Here is a 16,790-nt window from a genome sequence, read left to right on the forward strand (position 1 = left end):
GTGCATTACACCTACCACATAATGCACGTGCACCGTGCTCACACACAAGGTACATGTGTACACACAGCACACACATGATCACCCACCCACATACACATACAACACACACATGTACACAGAGCAGATGGGATACTGCCCCCCCACCCCCTGAAGATGCCATGTGGTGGCAACAGAGGCCGGCAGCAGCCTGGAGACTGTGAGGAGACAGGGCATCAGCAACTCACTGGCGCACAGAGTCTGGTGACAACAGAGAAAGCCCAACGATCATTGTTTGGCTAGAAAAATGTGACACTTCATAAAACCCACATTTATTCAAAAATCTATTCAGAAAGTCTGGAAAGCATAATAAATATCTGTATAGTGGCCGCCCATCCCAAACATACAATGCACAGCATGAACATAAAGATGCCCTGTAAACATAAGTGCAGTCTCGTAAACAAAGTGCTGGGCCGGTGTGGGCGGGAGGCGTGCTCAGCGCCAGCTACCGGAGTGTCCGACAGCCTCTTCCAAGCAGCTCCCGGCTCACCTCCCGCCTTCTCACCACTCAGGAGCCTGCCAGTCCTCTTCCATTCCAGAACTTTCACGACTCTTGGGGAGGTGGGGGCCACAAAACCACAATGGAAAGGAAACAGTGCAAATCAAATCGATCATGTGCTTGAGAGAATCAGGAAAGCATAGGGTAAAAATCCCGAGGTGGGGCGTGAGAAATAACACGGCTTAATGAGCAAGGCTGGCCAAGAGTAAGCGTATCATCACTGAAAAGGCGGAGCAACATCAACACACACCAGGTTGGATTAAAATCACGGACAGTCTGACTCAAAGGCAGACGCAAAACCTCCTTCTCGCCGGTTGGACTCCGGTCTGGTGCCTATCACGGGGCCGCAGGTGGGCTGGACCCTCCTGGGCGCTCGGGCGGGACTCGGGGTCCATGATCCGGGGGCATGAGTACGTGTGGGCAGGCGCAGCCTTGTAACCCCCGTGCAAACCGTGCAGAGCCTTTGCTCCGTGTGGACGGCCGGCACGGGGAGTGAAGCACTGCCTCGCCCCCTGCCCCAGCTGCACCTCCTTCACTTAAGACTTCTGGGAGCTTCTGAAAGTTCATTTTAAAATCATGTCGACTTCTCCAGGCTGACTCTCGGCTGAAGGGTTTCAAGTATCGCTTTGCTCTGGGTCAGGTGAGAGAGTAGAGGTATTTTACAGACGTTCAAGTAGCAGTGGGTGGGCAGAGCAGGGGGTGGTGGGCACGGGCTGGGCACCGGGTGAGCCCCTCAGCCGTCCCCTGCGCTCTGCGGGGTCAGGACAAGGGCCCCAGACCCTGGTGTGACTGGAACAGTGACGGGCTGGCAGAACGGGGACTGTCTCCTAGCCTCTCAGCCACACTTCTCATGTTTCCCCCACTTCTTTCTCTCCATCAGAACTCACAGAAATAACTAACAAAGAAACAGGGGCCAGAGGCTGGGGCAGCTGACCAACAGGCACCGTCTGCACAGCACACAGAAGGTATCACAGGCCTGCCGACCCTCAGAGAGTGAGGCCTGTGGCCTGTTTTCCCTGTTTCTCATGATAAAGTAATTCAGACCTAAAGCAAAACTAGTGTGGGAGTCTTTACAGCCTTGGGAGAAAGCATTTTCTACTGAGAAAATCCGAGAAATGCCTAGCAGGGCTTTGTGGGGATGCTGCCCTGTCCTTGCTGTGGCTCTTGGACCTCACAGGCCGACCGGAGCTCCCGAGATACGGAACATCTTAAGGTCTGGAATCCTGAGCCTGGGCCAGGGGTCCCTCCCAGCACTGCCTCTGTCCTGTTCCTGCCCGAGTCGGGCTGAGAGTGAGCTGAGACGGAGGGAGGGAAGAAACACGACCGCGGCCTTCTCAGGAAGCCCCAGCCGGCGGCCTGCGGAGGGCAAGAGGGAAGGACACAGGCTCTCCCCTGCACGTCTGACATGACTTTGTCACTTAGCAAAGGGATGCACTGCCATGCGCCCTGCCACGGGAAACACTGCCCAGCACGCAAACGCCAGGTGAACCCAGGGCTGTGCAGCAGCAACATGGAACGCAACACAAAAGCACAGTGTCTACAAAGTGTGTCACCCCCGGCCCCTGGCGTAGGGGCCAGGCCCTCTGTCCCCTCCAGCCCCTCCCATCCCCTGTGGGACTGAGAAAGCTGTTACGGGAGGCGGCTGAGCCCAGGGGGCTCCATGGACCGGGCAAGGGAGGCAGACAGCAATGCCATGGGTCTGGGCACGCAGGAGGCTGGCAGCAGGCCTGGCTCTGAAGCTGCGGGGCTCTGCTGGGCCAGGTGGGGGTGAGCACCTGCTGCTCGAGTGCTGCCCGCACCCCGGCTTCCTTCCTGGGGATGTGCGTGAGTCTTTAGAAACGTGGCTGCCAAGGCAAAGGTACAGCTCGCTGGTGCTGGGCGACTCCTCCCCTTAGGTGTGAGACATTGGACAGCAGGCCTGGCACCCCAGGCCCAGGGGGACGTTTGGAGGGTTCCAGGTGCCCGCTCGCATGTGCCGTGTGCCACCCCACCTCGTGGCCCATGGCCGGGTCAGAACCACGGAGGCCAGCCCGCCCCGGGAGGCCCTGCGCAGACCAGCCAGGGCATCTTCTCACGGTAACTGAATTGCGAGCGGCTCTGTAACTGGAAAAAATCTCTCTCAGTATAAATGGGAGCCGTAATAGTGACGCTTTGGTGGAGTGTGAAGGAGCCTGCAGGCATTCACGTGGTGCTTCGCAGTGAAATGGGGCCGCTCAGTTTTGCTCGGGGTGACGAGGTGGTGAGGCTGGCACAGTGAGGTGCGGGGAGGCCTCCGGCCTGGATCCCGCCTGGGCTGCACACAGGCACGGGGAATGCATGGGGGCACCTGGGCCTCAGTGGGCTGCTACAGCCTGGTGGACGTGAGGGTCTTCATGCCCCTGCGCTGAGCCAGGCGGGATGACAGCACTGGCTCCAGCCGTGGTGCCCGGGGCGTTCTGTTCAGAGCGAAGTAGGTGGCGGCCATTGCTCCCTGCAAAAGGAAGCAAGGGGCGTGACCAAGTGCCACCATGGCTGAGCGGGGACCTGGAGCCACAGACTCGGTGCCGCAGGCCCTGTGACGCCAGGGACACGGCACCTTCTGCAGCCCTGCAGGAGTGCCAAGCTTGCTGCAGCTCTGCACACCACACCTCATGGTTACGCTGTCCTGATGGCCTCGTCCATCTACCCCCCCACCACCCTGCCAGCTCTCCACTGTGCTCGTGCCTCGGGATGAACGCTGCAGACTCGCAGGAGCCCCGGGGCCAGCTGCTCTGCACCAGCTGGGCCCCTGGGAGCACACATGGCATGGCCGGGTCCCGGTACCCCCACCCACAGTGCTGCCACTTTGCTCAGGCCACAGTGGGTACTGGGCTTGTCCAGAGCATCTCTCTCCATCCTGAACTGCCCCTAACTGGATACTCCAAGCCCTGCACAGCTGGGGCTGCCATCAGTTCTCAGAAGATGGGCTCCCCACGAGACAAACACCATGAGAACCTTGGCATGCTATGCCCTGCATCAGCTGGAATGTCGTTCTGGGGCTCACGGTCTCATATATCCAACTGAGATGAAGGGAACACAGGAAAATGTCAAAGCCATGGCTTCAGAGATGAGTGGCGATGCTGTGCGAGTGGGGGCAGTGAGGGGTGTCAGTCTGTGTAGTTCCACAATAGCTGGATTTCCTGGAACGGGCTTCCACCCTCCTGGGGCCAACCCTGAGCCATAGGCATGGGTGGCCTCAGGCTCCTGACATCGCTCCAGGCAGCCACCATGCATGTGAGGCGGAACCTGCTTTTCCCTGCAGTGCAGACCCCAGTCCTTTGGGGGCCTGTCAGTCTATCTGGGTCACATGAAGGGCAGCGTGTCATGGCTGCAGGGACCGGAGGCCTCGACCTTGCTGCCATCCGGCTCAGTGACACACAGCAGCTGTGACTCAGAAATAACAGCTGCACCACAGGAACAGACAGGGCTGGGGAGGCTGGGCAGCAAGAGCCCCCGGGCAACCTGGCGCACTGAGCAGCCACATCGCTGGTCAGAGCCCTGTTGTCCCAGGGAAAAGGCCCTCCTGCCAACGTGTGGTGCGAGCATCGCTGCACAGGCCCTGATCTCAGGCCACTGAACAGCCGGTGTCTCTTTCATGGCCCACAGGCCTCGGGACATATTTAAGAGTCAAAGCCAGACTCTGTGGTGCACGAGCCATGGGGAATCTACCAGGAAAATTAATGGAGAGAGCAGTGGTGTAAAGCAGGGGTCACAAGCCACTCTTGGGCCACCTTGTGGCTGCTTGTTTCTATAAGTAGAGTCCTCCTGAAATGCAGCCACACCTGTCCTCTGTCTGTCCCTTTCTTTCACACACACACACACACACACACACACACACACACACACACACACACAATGAGGCTGTTAAGAACTGTTGACAGAGGTTGTAACTTACTCAGGGTTTGCGCGTGATTGCATGTGTGAGATGAAATGTGTACGAGTACATACTCGTGCCTGTAGCTGGTTCCCCTGCTGCACCCCAATTCCTTACGTTAATTAGAGCAGCTGTTATGGGTCCCCCCAGCATCCCTGCTTTCTTGCCCACATGCCAGCACCTTCACCAGGTGGACATCTTGTCTGCTGAGCTGGTTTTGGGACAGGTGCTCTCTGTTCACAATCCATGGGTGTTTGAGGACTTGAACTGCCGTCAGGCGCTGATGAGGATCCACATGGAGCATCTTGGATACGACGTCCTAGAGGGGAAGGGAGAGAGGTGAGGAAGAGCATCTGATTTGGTGCTGGTTCAAAGAGCCTTCCTGGTGAATTCCTTCTCTACCTCTTGCAGCAAAACTAACGATTGCCCTGGGAGTGAATCTTTGCATTTTAGAGCCAAATGTTTACTTTCAGGTTTACAGGAAGGTGAATGGTTTTAAAATTTTAACCATCATCAACTTGGCAGTTCACCCCAGGTTTGTATTGTATTAAAAATTTTAGGTCTAAAGAGAAATCAAATGTGGAAATGTAAAATGCTGCATGTAAGTTACTGAAATACTATCTTAGTAAAAATGATTTCCTTCCAAAGGGAGATACTTAAATAATGAATATCCCACAGATACAAAGCAATTCACAACAATGTATGTAGTTAAATTTTTTTATCAGGAATAGCCACAAATATTTTTAATAAATAATCACCAAGCATGGAATTGACAGTCTGTAGCCATCACGTGTGTCCAATGGGCTCATGTCCAATAAAGGGAATTTTATTTGATTATAAAACAACAATAAAGACTCCTAAAACTGGCTTAAATACAGGTCCACTTTACATGTTGCAAAGCACATACATGAGTGTGTACACATACACACACACACACAGTATTACAACTGTGGTTTGTATCTGAGCAAACCAGCATTCACGGTGCCTGGTGCACCTGCTTTTGCCAGTCCGCAGGCTCGTCCTGGTGAGAGGAGGGCAGTAATACTTTCCCTGTTTTGTAGTTGAAGACATTGACATCTACAGTGATAGCCAATCGTCCCAGGAGGGCCCCCAGCAAGAATCTGCTTTCCCAGCAGTCCGCCATCCTTCCATGAGTGACAACCACACTCCAAATTGAAACAAAGGGAATTCGAGTCTTTGTATAATGTAAAGTTGAATTAGTCAGCAAAAATTCTGGTCTTAAGCCATAATGAAGAAAACTACGTACCAATACAGTATCCTTTTTCTATTGGGAGGTCCCATGCCTTATTAATCTTGGTAGATTCTTGAAATAAATATTTCCTGGAAAAATTATTATTGCCATTTCCAGGTATAAAAATGAAAGCAGAAAGACCTTTACTGACTTGCTCAAGGTCTCACAGCAAAGCAGTGTGTTTTTATGTAGTACACACAGGATGAGGGTAAGATGATGACACAGCGAGCCGGGGGTCTTTTCAGCTTTTGGAGGCTTGGGGGTGGCACCACACAGTGAACACGGAGAAGGGGATGAGAGGGAAGATGTGCGGGGAGGGGCAGGGACAGCCAAGGGCCTGGGAGCTGGCACGCTGGGCAGCGGCGGTCCTGGGAATGCATCCTGTACTCAGCCCCTTTCTCGACACCTCCCTGCCCCAAACCTGTTTCGGAGATCACCCCCCAGAGAAACCACCAGCACCGGAGTTCCTGTCTGTGGCTCTGCTCTGAGAACCAGAACGATGACAATCCCACACGTATCTGAGACAGAGAAGATGGAGGAGCATGGGGAGTGTCAGGGTCTGACACACGGGACGTGCCCACTGAATGCCAGCTGCCGTGCCCTCTGCCACCTCCTCTGTCAGGACCTCTCTCCTCTGCACTGTCCCATCTCCCCATCTGTCACCTCCTCTGTCAGGACCTCTGTCCTCTGCACTGTCCCCTCTGCCATCTCCTCCGTCATCACCTCTGTCCTCAGCACTGTCCCCTCTGCCATCTCCTCTGCCATGACCCCTGTCCTCTGCACTGCCCCCTCCACCTTCCCGTCTGCCTCCTCTATAGGAGGTCACACAGAAATGGAAGAGAGAATTCTTCAGCAGACCGCCTTTGCACTAGACTGCAACATCAACCCTTCCCTGGGCTTCCACACTGCTGGTCTGCTCTGGGGATCCTGGCCTTGCTGGCCTCCATGATGATGTGAGCCAATTCCTTAAAATTACTCTCACTATTATCCATCCATCCATCCATCTACATCCTATTAGTTCTGTTTCTCTCAAGAGCTCCAATATATCAAGACTTAGAAAATGTGAAAGTGCTATAAAATATTTTTGCAAAAAAATTTTTTAGGGGAGAGGCTTAAGAAAACCTCTGAGATAAAATATCCATATTATTTATATGAAAGGTATTCTTTAGCTTCCTCATAAACAAAATGTTGACTATAGAATTTCCATACCTAAGAAGAAAGAATCCTGGGACATTTCCTCACCTTTGCCGCATCAGATATGGAGTCCCAGTTTCCCCCGACAAGGGCATATTCCCCACTGCCGATCCTCGCCAAAACCTCCTCGGGAGTATCATCTGGTCCGTTTGCAAACGGGGTAAATCTGTGCAGTGAGAGAATTTACAGTAATGAGCGTCTATTGCATAATCTGAAATAAAGCTCACAGCTTGATACTGACTCTTTGTTGTTAAAAAACAATAGCTTTTTCTTTCCCCCAAGGATCCAAATGCGGGATTCATGGCAAAGCATTTTTCCTAACGCTATGTCCATTTTCCTACATGGTCAACGCTGTAGGTCAATAAGGCAAGTGAACAGTTCTGGGGACCCAAGGATGAGCCCTCCTGGGCCGCGTCAGCTTCCCTGGTTGCTGCGTGGCACCATGGCTTGCCTGGCAGTTCAGTTTCCATGGGGAGTGGGACGTAATGGCTGAGAGCTTGAGATTTGTGGTCTGAGAGACCCAACCTCATCTCTTACGATGCTCGGTTCTTTGACGAACTAATTTTTTGGGCCTCACTTGCAAGATGGGTAGAATATCCTCACAGGGACCTATAGCAGCAGTGTGCATGAACACACATAACATGCATACTGTCCTTGCCCAGCTGTGAGCAACACAAAGCCATTCTGTCACCTCTTAACATAGTCCAGGTGGCTCGATATACGCCTTCCCAGGAAAGGGGTCATGTGATGCTAACAGCACCTCTTCTGCGGCATGGTGTGTGCCTCTAGTCCGCAGGTGGGCAGAGTGAGTGCCAGGGATCAGGGAGCAATCCTGCGCTGGACTCCAGGAGGAGGGGGGCCCTGTCACTGCAGCCCTCGGGGCACAGCCCAGGCTCCAGGCATGTGTTCCCTGCAGTACAAGTGCTGCCTTATGGCGAAGCACCTCACTGAGGCCACGGAAGAGCTGCCCACTCACTCTTGTGAGGACATGTTGCCTGTTTTGCTAAAGTAAAAAGGGTTGGTTGAGCCTGAGCTGTTTTTCCTCCACTCACGTACTTAACCAACTGAAAACACTGGGTGGCAGTGGATTTATTAGGACTGCAGCCCTTTGTGGCTGGAAGGCGCCCTGGACATCAGGTCTGTCCTCCTCTCATTCACAGGAAGGGACAAGAGACCAGCAAGCTGCAGGGTGGCAAGGCGGCAGGCCCACCTCTCTGTCTCACCAGGCGGCTCAGCTGTGGCCCCCCGGCTGTGGCCCCCCGAGCCGCTGCTGGCCGCCTCCCTCAATGTGCTGCCTGTCACAGCTTCACGGGGCTCCATGGCTCGAGGGGATGTTTTCAAGGAAAGGTGTCATGGCCCCCTGGGGGGGGTGTGGTGCAGTGGGGAGGGTGGGTATGTGGTCAAAGCCTCGCTGGGGGCTCTTTGCTGACAAGCTGAGTTCTGTGGCCCCAGTTCCCTAATTCTAGAGATACTTCTAAGGAAAACGGACGGCTGTTCTCATGCTTGCTCTTCAGTTGTCCTGAGAGGGCCAAAGAAGCCTGAGTTCATCCAGGACCTGCGGTGCTTGCTTGCGCACAGCTCGGGGACAGGCCTGCCCTGGCCCCAGAGGGACAGCCACCAAGACCTCTGCCCCAGGGCCCAGCAGGGCCGACCCCGCCGCAGGCCTGCGTTACCCCGCCAGCATGGTGTAGAGCAGGATCCCCAAGCTCCAGATGTCACACGCGGCGTCGTAGCCTTGCCGCTTCAGGACCTGCGTGGGGAGGAGCAGATGATGGGTCAGCACTTGGGGAAGAAAATTCAAGTTCATGGCTTGCTGTTCCGCGGCCCAGGATCACATACTTCAGGAGAGGGCAATCCTCTGATACAGTAACAGTTGAGTAACAATAAAGAAAGATTATATGCTCACGGATTACTGTAGATCATTGGATTCAGCATTAAACATGTTCAATTTCCTTAGACATGAGGGCAAGGACCCCACCTTTTCATCTTTGAACGGCCGACACAGTGTGCTGGTCTGAACACGGTAGGTGGTCAGCCAACACATGCAGCGACCGGAACGTTCACTGCTTACGTCCCGGCTTCACGGCTCACTAGCAGTGTGATCCGAAAAACCACTTCAGCTTGCTGAGCCTGTTTCTGTTTCTTTTTTTGCATCTGTGAAGTGTGGCTAATAGTATCTACCCTGTCTGATTCAGATGGCATATGAAAATAAAGGTGAAAAATATGTATATGTGCTTTGTAGATGGTAAAGTCATGTACCAATTTAAGGTATTCTATGACCACTAAAATCAATACTATCAATATTGATCAAATACAGCAATTATAGAAGTTTATTTATTTTTAAAGAGGCCACAGTAGCATCTGGATAACATAATAATGGCCCCAGAGCCGCCCCTCGGGCTGTATCGGTGTGTCTCTGGGCATAGCTGTGGGTGCTGCCTGTGGGTATCTCTCAGCTCCTAGACCAACCACAGGGTGCCAGCATGCCCTTCTCTTAGGGCTTGCCATGCACCCACGCCAGACCCAGGCCAGCTCTGGAGCAGTGTCGTCAGGAGCCGGGGGGGATCCACACAGAATCTGATGTGTTTCCACTTGGACCCCCATCCCACCCGCATCAGCCTCTACCTTCCCCCATGTCTCAGGTCAGCTGCTTTTCTAAGAAGCAAGAGACTGGACTTGTCTTCATAAACACAATCAGAGACTTCAGGACCTAATGGAAATGATCCCCGGGGAGGCTGAAAAGGCAGAGATGTAGAGGACGCCCCAACTCTCTGCGATGTGCCGCGTGGGCAGAGCCCTTAAGATTTCTGTGGGTTTTCATCTGCAAATCACCATGGAACCCCAGTATTAAATGTGATAGCTGACTTGCTCTGCCGTGGAACACCACCTGGAGCAAGAATTCTGGCACAGAGTAAGCCTGCAAACTCCCAGCCTCCTCCTGTGCAGTCGCTGGTAGGTTTCTGACACCAGATGGCCTGTCAGCACCCTTCCCAGCTGCATGGACGACTGAGGGTGTTATTTCTCACCATAACTCCTCACAAACACGCAGGTTAGATCCAGTGGTCGCCAGCACAGTGACCGTTTTACAAGTAAACATCCCCTTTAAACATTTTCCAAATACCAAGATGGTGAAATGACTCGTCAGTAGTAGGCCAGTAGCTGATGCTTTTTGGACCCATTTCTCATCTCCAGCATCACTAAACTAAACCCGATGCCTCCAGTGCAGCAGTTACACTGCAGGGACGAGAGGCCTGTCCTCTGCGGGCTCAGACCTTGTCTCACCTCTGGGGCGACAAAGTTGGCTGTGTAGCACGGCGTCATCAGCAGCCCGTTCTCGGCTCGCAGCTGCTTGGCAAACCCGAAGTCACAGATTCGGATGGATTCCGGGTTGCCAGACTCGTCCATATACAGTATATTGCTTGGCTTCAGGTCTCGATGAACAACCTGGAACAACAGAAGGAACTGTGCATAACTTGGGGGCCTGGGACAGAGCAGGAAAGAGAAGGGGGTGCACTGGGGAGCTGAGGGCCTGTTCTGGGACCGTCTCCCTGAGTGGTCCTGCAGGGCAAGCACCTCAGCTTGGATGCTGCCTTGTTGAGAGACAGGCCCACCCTTCTCTTTCTCACACTGACACTCAGATCTAAGTGCCGGGTGTAAACCCCTTTGATGGGGAATGGATACGGCAATGACTAAATAAGTAGCTATCCAAGATGAGGGCACAGCTTATCAGGGCCATTCAAGGAAGTGTTGTGGTGAGATCAGGCAATGGGAATACAGAGAGTTCTAAAGATAAACATCTGCCACATGCATACCATGTTCCAGCATGACTCGCTGCTGAGTACAGTGGTAGGTGACAGAGCCCAGCAGCCTCCATCACGGGCCACATGACCAGTGCACAGGTTGGCAGCAATAGCACAGAAGCCCTAAGACAGCTCCTGTGCTGAGGGATGGGCTGGGTGCTCCAGGCAGGTGCTGGGCCCACAGAAGAGGATGGCAGGGCCAGTGACACCCTGACACCAGCAGCCATCTAGGGCACAATGCGGTTTACTCATCAGGCAACAGAGGCTGTGTCTGCACACAGCTGGGGACCTGCCTGTCTCTGGTGCCCTGTTAAAACCCAAGAGAGGATAAAGGAGGGAAATCACAGGGACAGCTGCAGGCAGCCAGCCTGGTTCCAGAGGTGGTGAAGGCAGGGGGACAGGGAGCTTGGCTCCAGCTCCATCAGGTGCTGGGTCAACAGAAGCAAGTCCACAGAAATTGTCACCCAAGGTGTTTCCTCTACAGTCTGCTCTGGGGAACCCGGAAAGGCTTAATATTCCCAGACCACCAGGTGACTACACAAAAAGGACCTGTCGTCCTGGGGGAATACACTCCAGCTCAGAGACGGCAGCACTTTTAAAGCTTATGACCAAACGCACATGGCTGGCCAAGGAAGCAGTGCTGAGGAGCGGGGGCAGGAGGAGGCTGGGGTGCACACGACTGCCCCGTGAGTGGAGAGCATGGGGCCCGGAAGCAGAGTGCAGGCTGGAACCCCGGCTACCACTCACTCGTGTGCAGCAGGGGGCAAAGTATGTAAGTATGTGACCCTTCTGTACCCCAGTGTCCCCGCCCGGGGGATGTGTGTGCTCCAGGGCATAGGACTGCATCCGTGAAGGGCTTAAAGTGGCGCCTGCAGCATGGCAGGCTTTGTGGGCCTTACCTATTACTGTCATTTTACCTGCAGGATTCCTGTGCATTGGTTAAGGAATTCAACTTTATGTAAGGCAAGTGATGAAAATTCCATTTCCCTTTATCAAGCCCAAAGTACTCTGTTGCTGTGACTGGTCCAGGTTTGGATGCTGACCATTCCTTGCCTCACTCCTGCATACGCTGTGAGCAATGACTGTAGACACCACAGGGACGCTGCGGTAAAGAGGAAGCCAAGGACTACTTGGGTCCCAGCTCCGGAGCTGGAGCTGCTGACCTGGGCTTCCTGTTAGCACCCCCTGCGCCCCCTGACCCGGGGGCCTCACCCCCTGTGAGTGCAGGTAGTCCAGTGTCCTGGTGATGGCGCACAGCACATCGCTGGCCTCCCGCTCGGAGAAGAACCTCTGCCGGAGGATGCGGTCCAGCAGCTCTCCACCACGCATCAGCTCCATCACGAGGTACACGAACTTGCCGTCATCGTAGACCTGGCAGGCGGGAAAGAAACACACAGACCTCAGGGGCGGCGGCCACCACGGGAGGAGGGAGCCCCAGCGGGCAGACGTCAATACGCAGGCCCTGAAGTAAACCAAGACCTTTAGAAAATGAGGGCACGGCCATCGCAGCCATGCCAGCCATGGCTCCTCTTAGGAAGAGCAGAGCTCTGACGACCGTGGCTAGCAGGGTGTCAGCCAGCCCGGAGCCAGGGCTTGCATGGATGATTTCAGCCCTGCAGGGGAGTGCTTACAGGCGCACAGTGCGGACGCTGGTCCATCGCTTGTGGTGGGTCTGTGGGGCGTAGTTCACCAGTTCTGACCTAGTGGGTCAGGGTGATTTCTAACCAGCCCGCAGGGGCCCCCCTGAGCCTTTGAGCCATGGACAGAATGGAGCAGCCAGACCCCAGAGTCCAGGTGGGCAGGGGAGGCAAGGGCCAAGTGCACCTGCCCTTATTGGAGCTCAGAAAAGCACTGGGAAGACAGAGCTTCGTGGGCACCACGCCCGGCCCATGAGGGTCCCACCGGAGAGGGGCCAGGTGGAGATGTGGGCAAGCGCCTCCCTACCATCACCTGCGAGCTTGCAAATCAGTGCATTTTCAGAACAATTTGCCCACCTCTGAGCTCAATAAAGGACAGGAAGTTAACTCTAGAGTATTTATTTCTGAGTTAATGAAGTCAGAACCTCTGTTTTTCAGGATGTACACATGACAACATGATTGACCTGGAGTCACTCAGCCCAGACATAACAGAAATAGTTCAAAACACTTGGGAAGTTTCAAGTTAGTTCATTTCTGTTTGTGGATCTTAACATAGAAATAAACAACGGAATGGCAGAGGGCTGATCTGGTGCAGTGGGGGGAACCCTAACCCAAGGGATAAAGCTACGCTTCTTTCCACCACTTGTTGGAATAAGGCAAGTACTTCACATTCCCTCAGGGCTGAATTGGTGCGCTGAAGCCCTCTTATGCCAGGGACTCACGGGGCCCAAAGGGAAATCAAGGTGGCTTCAATATTTTGAGGTTCCTGGTTCAGGATTCTGGAATCACTCTGGAGTTTGAGGGTGAAGGTGGGGGATCACTCCCTCCAACTGCAAACACCACAGCCCTAGGACTTAGGGGCATGATGCGGGTGCCTCCCACCTGGCTGCTTCCTGCTCCTTACACCCCTGGGAACCAGGGCCATGAGCCACCCATTAGGCAAGCAAGGGAAGAGGTGAGCAGCCGCACGTGGCGTCCGCTCTGACCGGCCCCATCCCACCCACACCACACTCTCCGCTTCTGATCTATTTGGGAATGGTGACGGGAAATAGCACATTCAAATTCACACTGATATCTCCCCCTCCACATGTGCACAGTAGGTGACATGGGAGGAGTGGGGTTATCAAGGGCATGTCAGGCCGACAGGCTGGAGGCGATTCTGAGGCATGTGTGGCACCCGCTCTGGGTGTTGACAGCTTTGAACTGTGCAGAAATCATGCGCTCAGTCACCAGCTGAAGGGACAGCGCATGAGGGGCAGTGTGCAGCACAAAGACCACTTACGTCCTTGAGGGAGATGATGTTCGGATGCTGGCCGTACCTCAGCAGGATCTCAATCTCTTCTGAGGGGTCTTTCTTGCTCTTATCGATGATCTGGAACAAGCAGAGCAGCGACAGGAGGCTTTCGGATGGCGTCTGCTGGCTGGGGACCTTGTTGCCTTCTCCCCTCCAGCTCATGCTTAAGCAATGTGACTCACGATGGCCTAGAGATACCTGCAGTCTTCCTCCACAACTGGCATGAGAGCACGTTAAAAAAAGAGGGCACAAGCCTCCCGACACCAATTTGAGATATTATAGGGTTGGGTGGAGACGGGCAGGTTGTGGAGCTCTCTCAGGCTCCCAACAAAGGAAGGTGCTGTCCAGCCACGTGGTAGGCTCTGGGTTGGTGGCCCGTGCCCTTTGCTCTGTCCAAAATGAGCCTTCAGCTGCTGTCTCTCTCTCACCTCATCCTGTGGCTACACGCTGGCAACGAGTGAGGTCAAGTGCATGGCCCTCACCAGGGGTCACCAGGCTGGCATCTGTGCTGAGTCCGCTGTCAGGGTCAGACCCGTAAATGCCCCTCTCTGCTTCTACGCCCCCCACCACTCAGCCTTTGCAGCCCATCCTCAGGCTCACAGATAAAATCCTTTCACCCATGGAAACAGATGGCTTCCAGCGACAGGTGTCATGCATCAAAGCCTACTTGAAACAGGGACTGATCTGCTGGTAGCGTGTTTACACCCTGCTTCCATGGGGGTGGACCAGGTGGGGTAGGGTGCCCCATCCTTACAAAGTCTATATGTGTTGGAAATGAAACCTGACCTAGAAGAGTCTTTCATAATGTTCTTGCACATTAGTTCGACTTAAGTTTAAAACGTTTGCTCTCTGGACATTGTGTGATCATTCAGCCACTGGAGTATGAGGGAGGTTTGCTTTTGTTCCCCATCACATCAAAGACTAAGCAGAGGTTGGTGTGACTTGGCCTCTTTTCTTTAGATGAACAAAATGCTTGGTGGCATTTGACCCACGGTTGGTCTCAGGCCCAGTTCACCCTTCCTGCTAGGAGAGGGGCCGAGGTGCCAGCTCCACCCTCTCCAGCTCAGTTTGCAAGCCCACCGCCAGGCTCTGATGACATCGGTGACCCTGAATCATGACCCTAGCAACACTCACATTGTTAAACAAGTGAAAAGTTAAGCTCCCTTTCTTGACACAACATTTTTCTCCTCTTGTTCCAGTTAATTCCACTAAAGCTTTAGCTAGGACACCAGGATTACCTCTGTTATTGAAATAAGCCGACAGATGCTGCATGTTCTAAAGGAGGGACTTTTAAAGGCTTGCTCTATAGGAAAGGAGGTTCCTTAATGAGTTGATGTGTAGTGGCGCGGGGACAGGGCAGGCTGCAGGTATGGGACCAGATGGGGTGGCGGTGCACACAGGGCATCTGGCAAAAGCTGGCCCTCCTTCCTCCCGTGGCGTCTCTCCATGGTGGGACTGACCAGAAGCCAGAGGACAAGGCAGGCTCTGTGACGTGGCCCCTAAGGGCCAGCCTGTTGGGTCTGGTAGGGGTGGGGGTTAAGGAGGTGAGTCTGCAGGGGGAATGAGACACCAGCCCGGAAGGGAAGTCCCAGTAGAACCAGGACAGGAACAGGGTCTCAACCCCACCCTCCTCGCTTCCTACCTTTGCCCTGATCCCAGCAGGGCATCCCAAACCTAATCTGAGCTGGCATGGATTCAAGACATGGCTGCCAGTTCCATGCAGGCCCAGTGTTTGATTCCCACTGTGCGCTGGCTGCTTTCATATAATGCCCTTTCCTGGGATTTTTTTGTGAAAGATGGGGAAGAGGAGTCCTGACAGGGACATGAGGGAGGCATGGCCTTGGTCCCTGAGCACAAGGCCCGGGGCCTGGGCCAGTGGATGGCAGGGCCCGAGAGAGGTTCTGAGCCTCCTGCTCAGACTCGTTAAGGAATAAGCCTCCTCTGTGGGACGGCTCCACAGGGCCGCTACTGCCAGACTTGCTTTCAGTTCAGGCCCTGGTGGACTGAGTTCCTTATTTTGAGAATAACATTGTTTTATGGTCTTTGTTATGCGGCAAAACCGAGGAAGGAATTATGTATGGGACACAGTATGTTATGTCCTGAGGAACAGACTGTGCATGGGTTAGGCTTCCTCTGTTGGGCTGATGCTCAAATGGTGACAAGGGGACCACAGAGGGGGCAGAGGAGCAGTGCCTCCCTCTCCTCTGGCAGCAGCTGCAGAGGACAGACCTGCTCAGGGGTCGGCACCCCCGTGGCCGGTGAGGACAGCTCCCATGGCACTGCCAATCGACAGGCTGCAAACTTCACTTTCCCTGGAGGTGTGGAGTCGGCACACCTGCGAGGCAGGTCTTATCTCTGATGGGAGGCAGGCAGCACTGACCTCCCGCAGGAGGCGCAGCACCCGGGTAGGGACGTGTCAGATAGGCCTTTGTTCCTGGAGGCTGAGGATGGGAGCAGGACCTGATGAGACGTCACCATCAGCATGCGTTTTCGGCATCCGTGCTGGGTCCCTGCTTCCTCACCTCACCTGGGAAGTGGGATTTGGGGTGCTAACTGGACACGAGATGGAGGTGAACCCACAGACTGGCAAAGCACCTCACGGGGCAGGGCATGTCTACTGGCTTGTCCAAAGGCCCCAAAGCACGTGTGGATGGGGGTGGTTTGCAAGCACTTGCAACATTTAACAGACACCTTCTCCTGGACAATTAGTTTAAACACATGACGCAAAGGACTGCAAGTTTTCCTGCCAGAAACAATGGAAATTTCCATGCCAATCAATTTTCCTTCTAAAAATAAGTTCTATTCACGTCAAGCATCTGTCTTAATTCCATTGCTTTTCTGGCTGACAAATTACACACACAGTATGAAAGGGGGCCCAGGAGTGCTAACACTGCTGCAAATGGTCTGCCAAGAACACAGATCAGGGCTGTCTCGGGTGGGCTTCTCCCACTTCAGGCTCGTGCGTACAGCCACACTTCATCACTGAATGAATAACTAGGTGACACGTATGCTCACACAATCGTGAGGCTCTCACTTTATTTTTATCTGAGTCTATTGCTAAAACTAAGGTATTTTTAGTAACATAACAAATTACAGGGATATTTCCAAGACACGAGGCCTGCTGTACCCCCTGAGCACTGAGGCTGACGGTGTCGTCCTCCGGAGTGATGAGGCGGCCCGCGCTCC

At 54.0% G+C, this 16,790-nt stretch overlaps 1 protein-coding gene across 11 annotated transcripts in view; it reads right to left on the minus strand.

Moving 5' to 3' along the window:
• Positions 1-292: 292 nt before the first annotated feature.
• RPS6KA2 (ribosomal protein S6 kinase A2) overlaps positions 293-16,790 on the minus strand; it is a 291,734-nt gene continuing 275,236 nt past the window's right edge. For 10 of the 11 annotated variants that reach the window (XM_073219881.1, XM_037020845.2, XM_073219883.1 and 7 more), the window contains 7 exons: positions 13,593-13,682; positions 11,886-12,044; positions 10,156-10,317; positions 8,547-8,623; positions 6,922-7,039; positions 4,609-4,746; positions 293-3,005 (listed from right to left, as the gene is read on the minus strand). In XM_073219881.1, the coding sequence (XP_073075982.1) occupies positions 2,880-3,005; positions 4,609-4,746; positions 6,922-7,039; positions 8,547-8,623; positions 10,156-10,317; positions 11,886-12,044; positions 13,593-13,682 (870 nt within the window). In that variant the 3' untranslated portion in view covers positions 293-2,879. The remainder of the gene's footprint in view (positions 3,006-4,608; positions 4,747-6,921; positions 7,040-8,546; positions 8,624-10,155; positions 10,318-11,885; positions 12,045-13,592; positions 13,683-16,790) is intronic. The other variant, XM_073219882.1, reaches the window with a different exon arrangement.

This window comes from Manis javanica, chromosome 13 (genome assembly GCF_040802235.1).
Source record: "Manis javanica isolate MJ-LG chromosome 13, MJ_LKY, whole genome shotgun sequence".
NCBI classification, from domain to species: Eukaryota; Metazoa; Chordata; class Mammalia; order Pholidota; family Manidae; genus Manis; species Manis javanica.